Source organism: Rhinolophus sinicus, linkage group LG06 (genome assembly GCF_036562045.2).
Source record: "Rhinolophus sinicus isolate RSC01 linkage group LG06, ASM3656204v1, whole genome shotgun sequence".
NCBI classification, from domain to species: Eukaryota; Metazoa; Chordata; class Mammalia; order Chiroptera; family Rhinolophidae; genus Rhinolophus; species Rhinolophus sinicus.
In genome coordinates this window covers 67,176,234-67,198,068 of record NC_133756.1, presented here as the reverse complement: position 1 = coordinate 67,198,068, position 21,835 = coordinate 67,176,234, and the positions used below count along the sequence as shown (strand labels likewise).

At 40.8% G+C, this 21,835-nt stretch overlaps 1 protein-coding gene across 1 annotated transcript in view; it reads right to left on the bottom strand.

Moving 5' to 3' along the window:
- Positions 1-17,648: 17,648 nt before the first annotated feature.
- The window catches only part of ADTRP (androgen dependent TFPI regulating protein), a 59,780-nt gene continuing 55,593 nt past the window's right edge, over positions 17,649-21,835 (bottom strand). Inside the window, exon 6 of the mRNA XM_019743014.2 lies at positions 17,649-18,892. Within this exon, the coding sequence (XP_019598573.2) occupies positions 18,858-18,892 (35 nt within the window). The 3' untranslated portion in view covers positions 17,649-18,857. The remainder of the gene's footprint in view (positions 18,893-21,835) is intronic.

Below are 21,835 nucleotides of genomic sequence, written 5' to 3'. Positions count from 1 at the left end.
AATCATCAGGGAAATGCAAATCAAAACCACAATGAGATAACACCTCACATCAGTGAAGATGGCTTTTATGAAAAAGTCAACAAACCAGTGTTGGCAAAGATGTGGAGAAAAGGGAACCCTCGCACACTGTTAGTAGGACCTCAAGTTGGTGCAACCACTATGGAAAACAGTATGGAGATTCCTCAAAAAAACTAAAAATAGACTGACCATACGACCCAGCAATTCCACTTCTAGGTATTTATCCAAAGAAAATGAAAACAATAATTCAAAAAGATTATGCACTCCTATGTTCATTGCAGCGTTATTTACAATAGCTAAGATATGGAAGCAATCTGGGTGTCCATGGACAGATGGATGGATAAAGAAAATGTGATACACACACACACACACACACACACACACACACACACACACACTGGAATATTCCTAAGCAATAAAAAAGAATGAAATCTTGCCATTTGTTACAACATGGACGGACCTAGGGGGTATTATGCTAAATGAAATAAGAAAAACTGAGAAAGACAAATATCATATGGTTTCACTTATGTATAGAAGCTAAGAAACCCAAACAACGAACAAACAAAACCAGATTCATAGAAACATAGATCAAACTGATGGTTGCCAGAAGGGAGAGGGTGGGGCCTGGGGGAAAAAGGTGAAGGGGAATATAGTCAATAATACTGTCAGTTTGCAAGGTGACAGATGATTACTGGACTTACTGAGGTAATCATATTGTAAGGTACAGAAGTGTTGAATCACTATATTGTACACCTGAAACTAATATAATATTGTATACCAACTATACTTAAATTTTGAAAAAGGGAAACTATATAGCAACCTCAGGTAGTCGTTTAGCTGTACACTTGGAACAGAAATGGTGAGCACATTAGAAAGCCAGTGGCCAAATGACAACAGGACAAGAAGAGTGCACTGGTGGTAAAAGCAGCCACCTCAGGAGAAGCAGCGCAATGACAGGAAGCAGGTCCCTGAGCTCACTGGCATCACCCAAACCGGGGTTTGGTACCTAGAGAGGATGAGTCTGGGGGCCACCCCAGGCCTGGCAGGGCCACATCTGTCCTGGAAGATCCTGTTGCCCTGAGGTTTGTTTTGTTGACTCAGTACATCCCTCAGCATAGAAGGCAGAGTGTGGCCAGGGAGCCTGGCAGTATTTGGAGGACCATGGCATTGCTGTGGTCACTTTCTTTCACAGGAATAGTCTTGGCTGGGAATAGGGGCTGTGTGCCATTTGATGCGGCAGAAGCAACCTGGCCGTCCACCCCTTTTGGTTGATATGATGTCAGAAGTGCTGTACCTCTGTGCCTTCAGTTTGATTTATGAGCACAGCCTGTAATTTAGTGAGGCCTTGCAGCTTTGAAATTACCTATGAACATGATGCTTTCACTTAAGGATAATATGATTTCAGTGTTTTAGGGCTCAGATGCATGAAAAGTAGCTAAACAAAGCTTAAATTGTACCCCCTGGCTTATAGAGAAATGACTATGGCTGTAAATGAGGCATTTTATGTTTAGAACCATTGATCGCTGATTTACACACATGGCTCACTTTGCTCACATTCCTGAAAAGTCAGAGGCGCAGCTTAAACTAAAGACTTGAAAGGTTCCCTGAGAGAGCAAGGAATGCTCGGGTTTGCAACTACTTGGACTTATTGCTGGAATCTCTTGTGATTGACACCGGGCACTTCGCTAGTGCACATTGTGATTGGTTGTTTTGGTCATAGCTTTGGTATGGCTGAGACAGGGAGAATCATAAAGCCTGGTTAGGAGACCTCTTACCTACCAGGGAGAGACACGTGGGCCAGAAATAAGAAACCATGGTGTGAACATGCCAAGTGCAGTGGCAGCTGCAGCTCTGTGCTGGGCATATATTCAGTGCCGACTGGTGTGCTGGGCTTCATGTACATGGTACCTTCTAATCAGGTAGTGGGTATTATCCCCTTTTACAAGTGAGCAGTGACGTATCTAAGGACGCACAGTACGTGGTCAAATTCTATGATGGTGACAATGAGGTGAGATCTTACCCACTTATCATGCTTTTCTGTTGATGGAATGAATTGTTCAATAAGTGATCTCATTTGATTCCTATAGTTTTATTATCATCATTTTTTTGTGTAGGAAAATTTGGACTGGAACTGCTTTTTCAAAAAAACAAAAATTGAAATAGATACTTATTTAAAAAATAAGCCAAATATTCCTCTTCATTACAGGTCCACCAATTTTTCACTGTGTGATATTAAGCAAATTGCTTAACTTCTGTCAGCCTTAGTTCCTTGCATGGACTTTTTGGAGTACAAAGAATGACGGTGAAGATCATTGTAAGTTGTTTAGTATTGTTAGGGTTCAATAAATATTAACCATTTAAAAATAGTTATCACTAGAGATTCAAACTTCCTTGGGTCTTTTTCATGCAATTTATTTTACAAAATTGTCAATTTATTAAGGTGTGTATAACATTGCAATGAAAACAGTACCAAGGTATAACAAACACAAGCTGAATGGAAGATATATTGTGTGCGTATATAAAATGTTTTTGATATTTTCTCCTCAATATATTGACTCAGTTAATACGTGGTTAATGCCTCCTGTGTGCCCTTTACTGTGCCAGGCACCTGAGATAAGCCAGTGAACCAACCTTGCCCTGCTTTCAAAGAGCTTACAGTCCAGTGGGTCAGCCATTTATGGGGATAACTCTAATACATAAGTGTATTTTGACTCAGCAGTCCCACTTCTAAGTGTTTCCCCAAGAGAAAAGAGGAAATATGTTCTACATTTGTTCATAAAAGTACTTGGACAGGACTGTTCATAGCAACCTTATTTATAATAGCTCAAACAGAAATTGACCCAAATGTCTAAATGTAGGAAAATGGATAAACAGACTGATATAGCCATATATAATAAAAGCAATAAAAGGGGTGAAACATTGATGCATAGGCATGGAAAACCTTAAGAATATGATACAACCTTAGATACAATGCTAAGGGAAAGAAGCCATACACAAAAGAGTATATCCTGTATGATACAATTTATATGGAATTCTATAATAGACAACAATGATGTATAGTAAAGGAATCAGAAAAGTGGCTGCCTGGGGTTGAAGGTGGAACAGGTATTGACTGGGAGCAGCATAAGGGAGCTTTCTGTAGTGATGAAAATGTTTTGTATCTTGATGAGGGGGAGGAGGCGTGGAATAGGATATACAGGTGTATGCATTTGTCAGAACTCATCAAACTGAACACATACAGTGTGTGCATTTCACTATATATAAAGTTTCCCTTAATAAAAACCCCTAAATATTTTATGTTTTTATACTATTGATTATAAATGGTATTTTTGAAAATCTTATTTCCAAATGCTTGCTATTACATATAGCAAGGCAATTGATTTTTGTATATTGACTTTGTATCTTCTGACATTGATAAATTCAGTAATTAGTTCTGGTAGTTGGTTTTTAAATATAATTTTCTTTGGCGTCCTCATATGGCTTTCATTCAATCTTCCATTTCTTTTAACTACCCCCGTATGTTTCCCATTTTTGTCTCTTTATGTTACAGTTGGGATAATTTCTTTCGCTCTGTCTTCTCGTTCTCTCTAGCTTTGTTGACTCTTCTCTTAAACCCATCTACTGAGTTTTTAATTTACGTTTTTGTATTTTTTAATTTGTAGATGTTCCATTTGGTTCTTAAAGTCTGCTAGGTCACTTTCCCCCCAAGTTCCTGTTTATTACAGATATTATAAATCTTTGTTTCTTTAAACATAGTTATTTTATAATTTGCCTCTGATTATTCCAGGACCTGAAGACTTTCAGGATCTGTTTACAGTGTTCTGTTTGTTTGTTTTGTTGTTGTTTTGCTGCTTTTTCCTTCTCATTATAACTTATGTCCTTGTGGCTAGGTGACCATTTACTTCAGTACTGTCATTGTCCAAGAGACATGGCTTTTGGTGATTCTTGTGACTTGGGTGAAGGAAGTTTTCTCTAGATAGTTTTGCATTGCCCCTGCCAGGCAGTTAGGAGCACTATCTCTCTGTAACCAATTTAAACTAATGTCGTGGCTTGATGTTTTCTGAACCACTCCTGGGTTTTGAATTTAGGCTGTAATTTCTCATGGCGCTAATCTCTGGGTAGAACTACTCAGGGACAGATAACTTATGCGCTTTTCCTCCTTTGGTCTATTCAGGATTAAGACATCTCTATCTTGGGACTGTTTTTTTGAGGGGAAGGGCAGGTAGTTTTACTTCTCCTTTATCTTTATTCCTGAGGGTTCTTCCTTTGGGATTCTAAGTTAGCATAAGATGGGGTGACTAATATTAACCTTTCAACCTGGTGGACCCTGACCTTTGTCCTTATTCTATGAGGTCTCCAAAATAGTAACACACGTTCTCCCATCATATGTCCTCAGGGCAAAAGGCTTTGGTGGCCGTTCTTGTCTTTATGGGTTCTTAGAGACTTTTAGACCTTGGTCTGGTAACTTGTTATTATCTTGTCATTTCTTTGATGATTTTAAGAAGATTAGAAAATTATTTTGTCCATTATTTTTAGTTGATTTTAGTGGGATGGTTGGTTCAAAAGCCTAGCTTTATTATTGGAAATGGAGGAAAACAAAACATGAATAATGTTTAATACAGGAATACCTCAAAGATATTCTGGTTCAGTTACAGAACTGCAATAAACTGAATATTAAAGTGAGTCACGTGAATTTTTTGGCTTCTCAGTGCATATAAAAGTTACGTTTACACTATACTGTAGTCTATAAAGTGTGCAATAGCATTATGTCTAAAAAACAATGTACATACTTTAATTGAAAACACTTTATTGCTAAAAATTGTTAACCATCCACGGAGCCCTCAGTGAGTCGTAATCTTTTTGCTGGTGGAGGGTCTTGCCTCGAGGTTGATGAAAATGCAACACTGTAAAGTGCAATAAAATAAGGTATCATTTTTTTCATCATTTCTCTAGTCTCTTTTTCATCATTTCTAAGTAGTAAAAGTAATTCCCTAAATTGGTAGGTTTCATTATGTAAAAATTAAAAATTTTGTGTGGCAAGAAAGAAAGGAAATAATAAAGAAAAAAGTCATGAAGACCGATAGACATTCAACAAATAGAGTGAAGTATTTGAAACTCGTATAAAGAAGCTCAAACTCAAGAGGAAGAAGTTATTTTCTTAATGTATTTACAGCTCTATATTATTATTGATTGATGCATAATAAATTACTCCCAAATTTAGCAGCTTCGAATACAAACATTTATTATCTCTCTGTTTCAGAGGGTCAGGAATCTGGAAGTAGCGTTGTTGGGTGGTTTGGCTCAGAGTCTCTTGTGAGATTGCTGTTAAGATGCCGGCTCTCACTGCAGTCTCATCTGAAGGCTCACGTGGGGCTTGATGACCCACTTTGAAGGTCATTCATTTAACTCTTGGCAGGAAACCTCAGTTCCTCACTGGCATTTGCTGGAGGCCTCAGTTCCTCACCACATGGCCTTCCCCAGCAGCAGCTGGCTGACATGGCAACTGTTTTCCCCCAGAGCAAGTGACTCAAGAAAGAGAGCCACCAAGAGAGAAGTCAAATGTCTTTTACAAGCTACTCTTGAAAATGATGTACCAATACTTCTGCCATATAATGCTTGTTACTCAGACCAACCCTGGTACAATGTGGGAGTAGATTATGAAAGGGTGTTGTCCCAGGAGGTAAAGGCCATCTGGGGTGTCTTGAAGGCTGCCTGCTACTAGCTCCTGTAGTTCAATACAAAATAAAAATATAGAAAAATACAAAGAAACAACTCAAAACAAACAAGCGAAAAAAACAGTCAAAAGATATAAAAGCTTGTTCCTAGAAAAAAAAAAAAGTAATATATATATATTAAGATACATCTTATATGGTGATGGAAGGTGAACTGACTCTGGGTGGTGAACACACAATGGGATTTATAGATAATGTAATACAGAATTGTACACCTGAAATCTATGTAATTTTATTAACAATTGTCACCCCAATAAATTAAAAAAAAAGATACATCTTAAGCCAAAAAGATGTTAAATCTCACTCAGAATAAGGATAATGTAAATTAAAACTGTGTTGAGATACCATTTCTATTCAGAAGATTGTTCAACCCACTATATTTGGGGGATTTGGGGAAATATGGTCTCATATTTTATCAGTGAGGGTAGACATTGATAAACCCTTTATGGAGAGTAATTTGGCAATAACTATCAAAAGTAAAAATACACATTTCTTTTGATCCAACCATTCCACTTCTAGGAATTTATCCCAAGTATATTCTGGCACACATGCAAAATGATGTCTATATGATTATATTTATTGCAGCATCGACTTAAAATAGCAAAAGATTGGAAACCATCTGAATTTCCATCAATAGGGAACTGATTACATAAATTATGATAATATATATATAATAGAAATCTATGCATCTCTTAAAACAGAATGAGGCAGCCCTCTTTACACTGATTTAGTATTTTCTCCAACATGTACTGAAAGATATGAAGGCAAGGGGCAGAATAGCATGTCATCATTTGTGGAAAAAATATGTACATGCTTGTACATGAATACAGTACCTGTAAAAGCATATGCAAGAGATTGGAATTATAGTTGCTTTTGTAGAGGGGAGCTGGGTGGCTAGGGCATAGGGCATGAGAGAGACTTACTTTTTATGCAGTCACTATTGTGCACTCACTTTGGATATTATGGTTTGTGCATGTGTTAGCCACTCAAAAATAATTTAAACATATTTTAAAAGTATATTATAATAACCTGAAATGATGGTGCCTTAAGCTAAGCTGATGTCAATAGAGACAAAAAGAAGAAGAATTGGCAGGACATAGTGAATAACTGGATTGGCGAGTGGGAGAAGGAAGAGTCCAGAGTCGAGCTCTGATTCCTGCTACGCGCACCGGAGTGGATAGAAGATAGAGGACCTAAGAGCATATCTCTTCAAAGAAAATGTATGTATTTGATAAAGTGATTGTGTTTTATAGAAAAAAAACACACTTAAAAATATTCAAAGCTGTTCTTTTCTGTACTGAACCATAAACTACTTGCAATCAGAGATTATATTTTAAATTTCCTTACATATCTTATAGTACTTAGTATGGTGTTTGACTTGTTACAGATGCCCAATAGATATTTGTTGGGTAAATGTCTGAAAATTAAATTTCTAAAAATTTCTTATCTTTTCAGAAGGTAGATTAAATATTTGCTCAGGTATTTGCTGAGTGTGAGCATCAAAGAGATTAAAATAAAATAAAAAATATCGCATGATCTCTTTACCTGGGGGTGAAGTGGCACAGGTGGAGAAAACATGAAATTTATGCAGCAAGATGCTAATTGGGAAAAGGCATAAGACTTTCAAAACCCAAGATAATTTGTTTTAATATCTCTAAGTAAAGGGAAGAGTCAATTTAGCCACCAGAGGGCTCTCATCATTCCATTTAATTGTAGGCCTAGAATTATTCATGAGATAAAGAAAAATGCAGTTGAAGACCAGAAGAGAATATATATTCTCCCCCACCCCATTAAAGGTATACTACCATTGTAAGGACATCCTGCCAAGTCATCTTATTACAAGATGAGAGAATGGAAACTCAGCAAATGTGCTTTAAATCCTCCATTTCCAAATGTCAAGAATGGCCTCCTTGTCTCTTGTTAATTAAAACATGAATTGATCTCTAGTGCCTTGTAATACAAGGCCTGCTCGGGAGGTATTCCCATATGTTGGGTGGCAAGAAAGAGGAATTTGCAAGGGGCTGCTTCCCTTAGTGAAGTCTATGTGATATGGTGTTGCTTGTTGAAATTTACTGTTTTATGAAGACTAAGAGGGTTCTGAAAACTAGGATTACTGGAGTCTATGGCATTTGCAGTTTTTCATTGCCTTCTCCCCATTTTTATTCTGTGGGGTAATATGTAGTGGTCTCTAATTTGCACTTAAAGGCGGGGAATGATTGGGACCCTGTTGTTGATTTTGTGAAGTCACACAGGCGATAAGTTAGTGTCCCTCCCATTAAAATGTTCTGACTCCTTGTGTACCATCAGCTGCTTTGTCCATTGTGATTTACGCACTAGATTTATAAGGATCGCAAATGATAACCTATAAACATCCCTCAGTGGATTAACAGAGCCTTTGAGTTAAGAGAGCGGAGAAGGAAATTGATGTTTATTGACTGCCAGACCCTGGGCTGTGTTCTATATCCATTATGACATTCCATCCATACATTACAGTAACTGTAATACAAGGTATTTTGCCCCCAATTTATATATGAGGAAACCCAGCTCTGACAGGTTGAATGAGTCACCCAGTGCTGTGGAAATGGGACTAACTGAATTTTGCCTGCCTGTGAAGCTCGTGCTCTTTCTGGCATTGAAGTAGCCTCTATAATATGAGCTTATCCTTTGGGCTTTCTTTATCCTTTGGCTATCACCCTCTCCCCAAGCCAATCAAAGGTCTTTAGAATTATAGCTTGTTGGTGGAGCTTTAAGGCAGTGTGTTCTATAGCCCATGCAATGTCTACTGGGAGTGTGCTTTAATGGTGGTTGCAGAAACAGCACTCGGCCGTTTCCTAGGTGCAGTAGGAAGGTAAGGGTAGTGTCCCCCCAATCCTACATCAACCAGAATTCAGGGGGTAGTGATGAGACCCTTGCAGTTCTTTCACAACTGCCATGGTTTGGCCCTGGCTTCTCTTCTCATAGCTGCTAAGGGCCTCTGACCCTGGGCGGGCCTGCAAGTAAACACGGCGGTGGGGGGATGGAGGAGGTAGTAGGCCACCAGATCAGTGACTGTGCTCCTTGCTGCGGACTTTATGTATCGATCATTTGCACTGAGCTTATATAATAATGGGCCTTGCTCCCAGGAGGAAGGCACAGTGACCCACAGTCAAAAGGACTTATGCTCATGGATTTGCCCTGTCTCCTTCATACCTTCTCACCCAATACACCAGGTAAGCAATGTTATCTGAGCTGTAAGGTGGGGTGAGGTTGGTTGTAACCATGGAGGGCAGTGGCCTTTAGCACCTTAATTAGGAAGCTGCCACACCCAAGGCCATGGCTGTGTGATCATCATTAGCACAATAGCCCAACAGGAATCTGTGTTGTACAGACCCAGCCCTGTGCAACCCAGTCTCTAAGGCAGAGCAGTTTGAAATGTCAGGTGCCCTTATGGCCACATGTGGAACAGTTTCAAAGCAATACTCATACATTAGGGTTTTCTTTCTGAAATCTGTTCACTGAATGGGCTCATCTGAGGGAGGACAGACTGTTGTTTCCTTGATTGGATGATGTGACATTTTGGGAGACTCTTGAATGAAAGGAAGAGAGAGACTTTGGCAAACGGAAGCTGAGGGCTTATTATAAGCCTGTGAGTCACAGAGACTGCAGGCAAATGATCTGGAGGGGGACAAGTGACTGAGGGAGGGCAAACCCAGAGAAAGGCACTCACTTCAGGGAAGAAGAAAGGTAGAGGAGTGTGCTAGTCAGTCAGGGTCTTTCAGAGAAACAGAACCACTATGGTGTGTGTGTGTGTGTGTGTGTGTGTGTGTGTGTGTGTGTGTAAAGATAAAGATTTATTTTAAGGAATTGGCTCATGCTATTAAGGAGGCTGACAAGTCCTGAGCTTGCAGGGTGGACAGGCAGGCCAGAGGTCCAGGAGAGTTAAAGGTGTAGTTCAAGTCCAAAGCTGACTACTAGCAGAATTCCCACAAGGAGCATCCCTCACGTTCTAGCAGTCTGGGTTCTTTCACTGCTGGGGAAGTGAACTGAGCTATGTAGGTAGATGTGAGAACACCCAATCAGAAAGCTCTGTAGAGGCCTCTGAACCATTCCCACAGCCTTGCCCTGTACTCACCCTAAAGTCACCTCTGGTGTTGAATCCAAAGGGACCAGGCAGTCAGTCATGCCACTAAATTTGCCAGGATGGCTGGGCTCCAGAAGGCAGCTAGGAAAGAAGGTGGTAGCTCTCCCAGGTGATGTGTAAAACAACCTGAAACTTATTATGTTCAATCAGATCTCATCTGCTGCCATTTCAAAATAAAGTTCAGGGAGAATTCCCATACATCAGTGCTTCCAACATTGGTTGCACATTGGAATGAACTAGACGTCTTTTAAAAGTTCCAATGCCTAATCCATAGCTCAGACCAATGCAGAATGTCTGGAGGAGTGGTCTGGGCATAAGTATTTTTTTAAGCTCCCCAGGAGACTCCAAATACGCAGGCAAGACTGAATAACTTTGCCATATATTCCTTCAGCCACACTTTGTTTTCCTCCCTTAAGGCTCCCCTCAGTGTCCATTAACCCATGTTCCAGGGCACTCAGGCTGCTGGGGGTCAGGAAGGATGGTTTTCCACAATAACGCATTTTTTTTCCAGGGCCTGTAGCCTTCCACATTGCCTCAGAAGGCTTAAAATGAAAGTGTATAACATTTTGACCTTGAAGAGACCAAAGGAAGGGTTGGTCTTCTAGATATCATGAAGGAAACAGAAACAGGATTTGGTAGAAATCCTGTGGCATAAAGGAAAGGGGGCAGGCATCCCAGTGGAACAAAATGGGCATGAGCTCCATTCTTCTTGGATAATTTTTCCTTGGGAAAAATCAATCAGCCTCACTGAGCCTCAGTTTCTTTATCCTTAACACTGAGATAATATGGGATAATAATGTTTACCTTTCAGGGATGTGGGGAGGACTAGAGATAATGAACAGCAAATGGACATTTATAGTAGGTGCTCAATAGATGGTATGAATTATTGGTGACGGTTTGAATTCAGACGGGAGAAGAATGAAAAGCTAGAATTTGATATCCAATGATCTCTGCTTCTCAATCCCCTCATTGGTAAAATAGGCATAATGTGCTGGATTGAATAGTGTTCCTCCAATATTTATGTCTACCTGGAATCTCAGAATGTGACCTTATTTACAAATAGGTTCTTTGCAGATGTAGTTAGTTAATCATCTTCACAGTAAGTTAAATGAGAAGTGATCACCTCTCCTAGTCTCATAAATCAAGGGGGATACAAAGAAAAAGGGACACCAAGAGACCCAGAAGCCTGAAAACAGATGGCCTTGTGTGGCCCCAACTTCCTGCCCTAGGATAGCTGGCAGGTTTCTGGGCTGACACAGTGTGCTGGGAACGAACCTTCTTTTCCTTCCTCCAGCTGGAGTCTGGTCCAGAAAGCCATTCCTCCTGCTGCTTCTACCATCATGAGTGAGAAGCTAGTGTCTCCATGGTGTGGGTGGATTTAAGTCTGGGGCCTTTTGTCCTTCTCCCATATGAAGATTGGAGTGGTGTAGCCACGTCCCAAGGATTGTCATGAGTCATCAGAAAGAAGGATTCTTTCCTAGAGTACTCAGAGGGAGCATGGTTTTGCTGACATCTTGATTTTATACAGCCAGCCTCCAGAACTGTGAGAGGATAAACCTGTTGTTTTTAAGCCACTGTGTGATCTTTGTTATGGTATCCCTAGAAAACCACTCCAGATTATAGCTGTACTACTTCTAGATTATTGCAACTATAAATGAATTTATATTGTAAATATAATTAAACTTAGTAATGGAAAAATTTAACCTAATGTTAATTGGAATTATTTAGGTATTGGTTGAACAGACTAGTCTAATGATACTCTGTAGTAGGCGCCAAGGCCACTGGTACTTGTAGAATGTTTCAAGGGTTACCGTGTAAGATAAAGTGCAATGACAAGTATTGAGTGTAGAAGGGCACAAGGTGAGCGTCATTAATGCAATAAGGCAAAAATCAAAGAACTGTCTTCTCTGGGCACCTCCACCCACCAACCAGGAGAAAAAAGGCTGGCTGCTCTTTGATCTCAGGTGCACAAGCACAACCCCTTGGAACACACAAACACATTCATGCACAAACAGCTTAGAGTGTTGCTGACTCTCACCCTTGGAGATACCTACCCCAATGCTCCCGAGGTGTAATTTCAATCTCTTTCCCAATAAGCAACGACAGAACCAAGATTCATGAGCACGTGGTGTTTTTATTAAATCAGAATGCACATAAAAATCTCCCTGTATCATTGTTCTTTCAGCTACTCAAGTAACCCCTGTATTCCATGCCCAGATTCTAAGATGGCTCCCAGGTGGTCCTGGGAGAAATTCACCTGTTGGAAGGATATTTGGCAACAGGTCTTTTCTTTCCCTTTATGTGAGGCTTACCCAGAAAGTCACATTGCTGATCAGGAAGCCTGACTGAATTGGTTGCAGATAGATCCCTTGGCCTTTTAATTTGGTGATATGTGAGGGCACTAAAAGGTCGTGATGGCAGGAAGTCTGGCAGAGGAAAATAAAAGCAGTGCCAATGCAATCTATTTTATAATAAAAAGATTACAATGCAATCTACTTTTACCAAAAAAAAAATAATTTAATCACATGACTTTAAAAATTGGCAAAGTTGAGTTAATGCATGTACATAAAATGACAATGTGAGTACATTTTAGACTATAGGTAGAAAATTTTTCCAATGAAATAAAACACGCCTAGATTGAGAGTTTTCAGAATTGTGTGCCAGATTTCTGGCAAGGTGAAATCACACAGTACTTGTTTTCCTAACTCTATGTCATCTAACTTCATAGTTTGAATCTTAATAAAATTAAGTGTTGAGTGAAAACAAATCCCTAAAATGTAACCAAATCTATCTGCTCAGGCCAGACTTCAGCCTCAGCGGAAGGTTTTGTAATCTGTTGTCATGGAAGTGTTTTTTTCTCTTCTTCCTGTCAGCATCTCAAAGGAGCTCAGTCTAGCAGAGCAGCTGCTAACAGAGTGTGCTGGAAAAACAGGGTTTCGTTCTGCATTCCCAAAGGTGTTGCAGGATGAAAGAATGGAAACCTCTAACCCTAATGAAGATGGTCAGTATGATGACCACCGTGTCCCTATTCTCATGGCGCACATATGGCCAGGGCCATACACATAGTAGGCACTTGATAATTACTTGTTCAGTGTATTAATGAATCCTACACTATCGTGGAGTGCAGTGTTGTATAATTCATTGGTTGCACACCTATTGTTGGATTAAGAAATCAGTTTAATGGTCACAATAGATTTCAAATAATAGAAGATACTAGGATAGAAAATAAAGAGGTCTATCACACATATTAAAAGTACATGTGTGTGTTTCTACTGGGTCATAATATAAAATTTATTTCTGAAGACATCCATCAGGAAATATTAAAAGCCACAGTGGAATTGGAACTAGTGGGGTATTTGAGTCAGATAGATCTAGGTTTGAATTCTAATACCTCCATGAGACAGTTGAACCAGTTACTTAAATCTGAGTGTCAAGTATGTATTTAAAGTCTCCTGTATATTATGTACTGTACTCTGTGTGGAGAACGATAAGCTATAACCCTTGCCCTCCAGATAGCACATAGTGAGCCCTTAATAAGTGGCAGTCTCTCTTCAACACTTCAGGAGCTCTGGGACTGGTTGATGTTTACACAGAAGGAATCTCAGGGAAGTCCAACCCTGAGTAAATCTCTTCATGAACCAACGGAATCCAAAGTTTTTTCTTTGCTTTGTCACCTTCCTTAAAAATGATGACAACCGAACACTAACTTCTCTCCCCAGCCATGAAACAAGTTTAAATTCCTGTAGTGCCAGGCAGACAATCAAGACTGAAAACATAAAGAGTGACATGTCACAGCTGTGTCTCCTCTTTCTACTCCTCCAAAGGCATGTAGAATTTTGTTGACCCATCAGTGGGCAGGATCACTCTCTAACTCTATTCTGGGGTATGCTAACCATAGATTAGCGCTCCCAAGGAGGGGTAGAGAGCCAAGACAAACACCCAGTCTTCTCTTGGCAACTCGCATGGTAAAATGTTGCGAACTAGGAAAGGTTTGTCCTCAGAGTCTGCCGCTGACCCTTTCTGTAGCTGTTCCTTTCCTCACTGTGTACCCATTTTCACTCTGCCAAGAATGCCCCTTCCCATATTAATACTTGCTTTCCAATCATCAAATATCTTTCATTGATAACTGAACATGAATGAGTATAAGTCAATAGGTAACCTCTCTCCTAAGCATTTACATGTTAAATTTGTCTTTACATGTCAAATGGAAGGCTTTATCCCTGGTGAATAATTTTTTATATGTTAGCAAGATATACGCAGTGGCAGTAAGAGCAGAGGCCCTTTCCATGGTCCCTGAAGACTCACACCACGGGAGTGACTGAAGAAGTCTGGGTTACAATGAAGTAAGAGTCAGACTAAACCAGGCCTTCATGATACCTACTTTCTCTTTTAGAGATCAGTGTCCCTGACTTGGAATCTTGTTCCCATAGGCTCTACTTGGGGTAATCAGGGTCATTCAGTTCTCTAATTCAGAGCTTCACCAGCACGCAATCTTCATTTTCCATGCCATTCCTCCATCCTTTTTCTCCTTATCACATTTTATTTGTCCTGTGTCCCATTTCATCAATGTGCTTTCCACGCTAGGTCGTATGAAACTATAACTTGATCGTCACTGTTAATAGGATTCTGGGATTTAGGACGGAGTGGATCTTACATGAAACAGGGAGTCTTATGTGGGGAATCTCAGCTCCTGGGAGAGGAGGAGGATATTTGGTGATGAAGCCTACAGGATTGATAAGATGTAAGTAATCCTTAAGTCAGTCTGTAAGTATTTTCAGTACATTCTCATGGTGCCGAGTTAGGCCCTATGGGGAATACTGACAACTAGACATGGCCCCATGGCCTCAAGGAGTTTGCAGTTAAGCAGGATGGGATAAGCATTCTTGGGTGCCAAGCACTTGCATCCACCACTTTAAATGATCTTATTTTATTATGGAAGGAATTCACATATGACTTCAAGGGACCCGGGCTCAGGAAAGTAAACTAATTTCCCCAAGTTCTATATATGGAGGAGTCAGGATTTGAATTCAGAGCTGATCTGGTTCTGAATCTTAGGTTCTTTCCATAATGTTATGGAAGTGGAAGCCAAGAGACTAGATGGAGAAGAGAGTGACTGAATGCTGGGTAGGACTAGGTGGCCTGCAATGAGGTTTCAAGAAGGGAATGAGTCCAGGGCCTGGAGAGCTAAAATAAAACTTTTTAGGAGAACTGGGAAGTGGTGCTCTAGTAAGTTCTGAAACTATAAAGGACAATGTATTTGTTTGATAGTGGCTGGAAGAAGAGAGTTCTTTCCAGGTAGGGTGACCAGTTTAAGAAAAGGCTGTGGAGTAGGAATAAAAATGTGCTGGGGGCCAAAGAGGGGAGATTTAAGGAAATGAAAATTATTCAATGTGGGCCACCTTCTCTTTTACCTCAACTTAATTCAGCTGAGGGAGGGAAAGCCAACGCAGGAGAGGGTTCCCCTCTTAGGGACAGGAACTCCAGCAAACCCAGCCTTTCTTGCAGTCTTACCTGGAGCTAAGAGGACGATGTTCAGGGTCCCCAAGGTCAGAAGCCCCTGACCAGGCAGATTGTGAACTTCCGGGAGGAATGATGAGGGATCCAGGCAGTTCTCTCTTTCCTTTTCGGAATCCTGGGCAGTTTCAATTTACATAACCCAGCTTAATCCACAGAAACAGGAGCTGGGAGGCAGGTTTTTTTCTGTTTCTTTCCTCTCTACGACACAGAAACCTTTATTTTCTCCCTATACTGCAAACCAGTGCTGTTAAATAATATTGGATAATTGCACCTGTCGTACTCCCCATATTGTGCTGAGGAAAAATAATTGCTGGTTTTCTGCTTTGCAGTTTAGCTGTGACTCCGTCATTTGACTTGGAGCATGTCATTTTCTCCCATTTTAGACTGTGTACAGTCAAACTCTGTGAAAGGACTCACAGATAGCGGCCCTGCGTGTGTGAGTGGGCGCAGGCCTCATTCAGCAATGATTTCTAATTTATACAGCATTGAAAATCCACAGCTATAAATAAACAGTTCTGACTGGCTTTGCTGCCTACTCAAATGTTTTATAAAAAAAAAAAAAAAAAAAAAAAAAAAAAGAGCTACCAACTGCATGAAAAAGGAAAACAATGTCTGGATATGGATTCTGGTTTCTGACACTTCCCCTGGGAGGTAGGCTGCTCAGATTTAGGATGGGTTCAGTGCTTAGCCAGGTGGCCTTCTGGGAGGCCTGTCCTCACCTCAGTCCTTCCTCAGCCTTCTCTCACTCCCCATGTGCAGACACAACGTGTTTGTGGATTATAATATGTGAAACTGACTTCCTGTTATGACAAGTATTGCGAGTAGGTGCAGAGGAGCTGGAAATAGCTTGAGAAATGTATGACTCTTTTGGGGGGCGGGTAGGGCTAATGCATTGTGTAGACAACCAAGATAAGTCTTTCCCTCAAATTCAGAATTGGTGTCGCATGTGAGATGGCACCTCCAGAACATAAGCACAGGTACAGACCCATCCATGAGGAGGTCGTGGCACTCTTCCCGCTGCCTGGACGGATAAGAGTTCCCAAGTTGGGGTCCCCTGACCACCTTCTTTTGTCAAGCCTTGCAGATATACATACACTTTTGTTGTTTTAAATAAAGGCTTCCAGATGACCAGTTATTTTTTTTTGCTCTGTCATAAAGAGGAAGGAAGGTAAGCCCAGGAATCAACCATCTCTGTGACTTTGGATCAGTCCTTCCCTCCTCTGAACCCGGTGCTGGGCTGAAGCCAGCTTGTACAGGCTCGCGAGAACTGAGGGGCTGTTCACATCTTCCCAACTCTGCATTCAGTGACTTGTTGGTAGCTTGAAAAAGGCCATGACAGAGTGTTTACACCATGGAAATCAGGGGCTTAAAATTTTCTTTTTCCAGAGAGTTGGTTTTTAATCATTTAACCGGCTCACTAATATCAGAAACTCAGGTTGCTCATTTGTAAAATGAGCACACAATACATTTTCTACTGATAAGATTTTGTAATAGGGCAAAATGAGATCATGGATGTGAGTGTGGTTGCAAATTACATGACGCTATACAAATATCATTGCTGGTTATCTCATCATTTGGTTTGTATTGTTGTTTTCTAACCATTAATGGCCTAACACAGCCTATCTAGGCATTACATACCTTTTAATGAATGTTTAATCAGTGTTCTTTATAGGTGTTTTGCTGTTTTTCCTTTCTTAAGCCACAGCATCACCAAGGAAGCACTTGTGTGCTCAATGGGAAATGGTTCTGAGGTATTTCTGGTGCTGGAATAGATACTGCCCAGTGGCCAGTCATGCAGCAATACAGGTTTAATTTGGTCCTGGGGACAGTGGAGCCACAAATAGAAATCTGCAGGCTCATCCTAGCCAAGAGCTTCCTAGGACTCTGAGACCTATGCAGCCCGAGTCATCTTTGGGGTGTGGAAAATTTGGGTGATCCCCTGTGGGCTTCCTATTTGGGGAATTTCCACTGTGACAACTGCTTCTGGGCTCCTGCTGAGACCAGGTGCTTGGGGCAGTCAAGAAGCAGAAGGTATAGGAAAAGAGTGGGTGTTCCCAGCTCAATCCAAAAAGACTTCAGGCTCAGATTACCTGATAGTAGAGGAGTAGGGGTCACGCGGGTTTCTCGGTGCCTCGCCTCGTCTTCCCTTGCACTGCCTCCCCTGCAGGTTTAGCCTGTCTCTTCCCTAACCCTTCAGGACTGCTCTAGGTATTTTTGAGGCATTTCTGGTGTTGGAAGAGATATTGCACAATAGTCAGTCATGCAGCAATCAAGGTTTAATTTGGTCCCAGGAACAGTTTTTACCACATTGTATCCATTTTTACCAAATTTCTCCTGTATAATGTTAGGTTGGGAAGCCCAAGTACAATTTACTCTGGTGCCCACACCCCCACTCACCTGGGCCTGAGGACACACCCATGGATTTGAATATGTTTACCTACCACTAGACATCTGTCATTTGTGTTCTTTACAAAATATGTCTGGAAATAAAGACCTGGAAAATTCCACTAGGAAAATCAAAGCAGGGTTCATGAATGTGCTTGCTAATCACCTGACAGTCAACTTTGTTAAACTACAAACTAACTCAGCAAAGCACTTTGTACCAAAGCACGCTCAGCGCTCCTCATAATCATATCACTTCCCATTTAGACTGTTCCCAAGTCAAACGTACAGCATTTATTTGATGAGTTAATCAAAACTCAAGTGGAAGAGATTTTGACAATGTCACCATGTTCAGTGTTTATGCCTGCCCTGAATGCTTGCTCACAAGAGAGATGGACAGATTTCCTAATATTTTTTGTAACTTACTTTGTCGTTGCCCCAAATAACTTGCTATCATACCTTACTAGGTAGACAGACAACTAGGTAGAAGCCATCTCCCTACACGTCTATCTAGATTGAGGGGAAAAACACTAGTTGAACAATGCATGAAATTAACTAGTTTACAAAAAGGCTTATTTTTAGGAAAGTTGGGGTTATTCAGAAATGGCACAGGATTGGGCATTACAAGATCTGGGAGACTAAAGCTATTGTCTCGGTCTGACATTTTGCCTCATGCAGGTAACTTCTCACCTAGGTCCTCAGCATCTTCTGTACAATGAGTAGCTTGAATGATCCTAAAGTCTTTATTCTGTCTAAATATTCTCTAATACTGAGTTTATGAGTTCTTCTGGCCTATGGCCAGATTTTGGGCACAGACTATCCTCCACAGAGGTCAGACAAAGGTCACAAATTCTGAGACAGCAATAGCTGATTTGGGCATGACCAGCAAGCCTTTCAAAAACCAGGAGTCCTCAAATTAAGCTAGTTTTATAACCCTCTTATTAAATTTAAATATGGTTTCCTGTCCTTTCTACTTTCCTATGTTTCTCCACCACCTCTCCCTACCAAAAAAACAAAAAGAAAGACAAGAACAGAACAAAAAACTCTCGTGTTTTCTTCCTCCTTAGTTCTTGGAAAATGGCATGTAATCACTTCCTCTTCTTTCTTGGCTGCTTCATGTCACCTGTGCAAACAAGAACAGAGACTTCAGACCTCAGGGTTTCCCTAACAGGTGTTCTTATACAGGTGGACATTCACCCTCACTTGGGGCAGTGGAAAGTCGAGAACACTTTTCCCAAGGCAGGAAGATGTACTTTAAGGACAGCAGAGTGCCACCACCATTATCACCAGGGCAAGAAGCCACTCTGTGGTCTCCCCTTGGTGCTCGGCTCATGGTGACCCATCTGCCGGTGGTGCCATTGGTCTTCATGTGGCTCTGCATGTCTAATGTAAACCACCGATTGCTGTTGATTTTGGCCACATGTTTGCAGGCGGCGCACAATCCATCAACAAACTGAGACTTTGCATATGGAGACAAAGAGACCACATCAAATTAGAAAGGAAATAGAAGAGTGAATATTCACGTAATTAGAGGTCATTCCATGACCTCTCACCACATCAACTTATCAGCCTGGGTGGAAAAGTACTAGCATATTGATTAGTTTTTAGTAAGCTCTTTAAAGGATCTTTATTTGACTGAAATTATATCATCAGATTTCTAGAATGACTTCCATCCCGTCAACAACTTGTTATCCCATATTTAATGATCATAAATCTTTGCATGAGCTTTGAAATTTCTAAAATTCATTAACGCATTGTCCTATCTATTGGCAAATGCTATCAATCCCACTTTGAAAACTTTTGTCAACTCAGCATCTTCTTGATCATTCTGGCAGTTAGAGTTCTGTTAGTCCTGGCTCAGTATTTCCGCGGCAATCTCCTTCTCCTAATTTCAGGCTTCACCTTTTAAGCCCTGACCCCCAAATGCACACACACACTTAAATTATATCCTTAACAGTAAACATTAAATATTTTCCTAATTTTATTTTGCTTGCTCTCCCCTTCTCAGAGGCTTTAGTGACTGATAACTTGAAGTCCTGCTTGTGGCACCTCATCACACTGATTTTCTAGGAAAGACACATCCTCACAGCCCTCATGGCCGTCCCCATAGTCATGTTTCTCAATATTTTTAAGAGCAGTCCTGTCCCTTGTTCTTCTAAACCTCACCAGTTCAGACTACCACCCGTCACTCTAGCAAAGCCTTACTAATGTATCCAGCTTTACAGGCTTCAGGTTCTTTTCATTTATGCTTTCACTTATTTTTTGCTTTTGATGTGAATTTTCTCCTCCCCAGTTAGGTTTTCTTTACATTAGGCCTTTAAGTACAAACACACTACCTTCTGTGAAGTATATACTTTGGGTTTTTAATGAATCATTTTTTGACTAAGTCACACGTGAATTCCCTCATGTTCAAGAGCTTGGTCAATATAAACTTCTCAAATGTCTTCCCCTTGTAGTCATTCTGCGGGCTCTGAAAACTTCCTTTTTGCATGTTGTTTACCAACCTCAGTGCTTTGAATCAAATTGTCATCATAACCTCACTCTTTTGACCCCAGGTGCCAAGGATTAGAGACTCCGTCTCTGTATAAGAAACAGGGCAGAAGGTGCAGGCTTAGAGAGAAACAGCAGAAGCAGGAGTGGCAGTAGCAGCAGGAAGTCCCTTTGGATGAGGAGAACAGGGGGCTCCTTCCACTGGGTCAGAGCCGCCCATATTGAACACCAAGCAGCTAGATGGAGCACCACATGGTCACCAAAATGCTAGAGAAGGCGCTGTCCTCAAATGTGTCTCTGTGAGGAACTCTAGCAGTCATTGCATTCTGTAGAGACTTACATGGTGTGCATATAATTTTTTAGAAATGGTATTTGCCTTTCTGTTTCTAGCAGGTGGGGGTGGGGCCTTAGTCTTACATCCTGGGGCTCAGCGGTCTCTAGGCTTCTTTGAGTCCTCAGAATTTCTTTCCTACCGCATTTTCATAGTGCATTGTTGGAGATAAGGGAACTGTTGACTTAGTCGTAGATTATATTATTCTACCCAAACAAAGTTCTCAAAATAGATTTCGAAGTCTGATTGGGAAATAATATTATCGCTCTTTTCATTGAAGGGAGTTTTTCCCAGTGGAACCCCTTCTAGTTGGCTGCTAGGGAATTAGGTACAGTCCTGACTTATTTTAGTCCTTTCTTCATCCTCTGTTAGATAGTACCAAGGAGTAGAGATATTTCAGGCCAAACATTTAATGTTCGTCTTGTGCAAGATCCAAACATTTTCTGCTGGCATGGTAAAGGAACTATTCTTGTAATCAATATCACTATGGATACTATATGTGATTATACCCCTTATTATTCCAATAGTCAGAACACAGGATAAGTAAAAACATATTATTCACAAAGATTTACATCTATGTATCTACAACCACAAAAGCTGCTGCTAGACTTTGAATTAAAAATTGGAAGAACATTTGCCTAGATTTAGCGGGTTGGCTTGGAAAAGGTGAGAAGGCAGATGGTTGGGGAGGGGGCGTGTGGTGTGAGGTGTTAGAGGAATGAGATGTGAGCACTGAGGAACACAATCGCAGGGCAGAAGTAGCAGGAAGGAGATGGCGCTGAGGCCTGGCTGGAGAAACCCTTATGGGGACAGAGGCTGAGGAAGAGGGAGATGTGATAATCCAGAGTGGACTGTCTTTGAGTTTAGGGAGACGAAATTAGGAAAAGAAACGCAGAAATGCTTTAGAAATACACGTGGCATTATCTCATGATAAGATTCTTTTCGTATGAAATGATCGGGGACAACATGCAAGGCAGCTCGTATAACAAATTTCTTGCTGGATAAAACCAAGGCGATAGACTAGATGGCCTCTGAGCTGCGTTTACCAATAAAATCTCCTTTTCAAAAATTCTGCTCTAGAGCAACTAATATGAAAGGAAGGCTGGCCAGACAGGAAGTATCAGCTTATAAACTGTCATTTGGTGGAAAAGGATCTATGATCTCAGGCCCCAGTACATATCCCTCAGGAATGTACTGAGAGAGGTCATGGGCCATCAGCTGACTGACTGCCTCTCTTGCCATAGC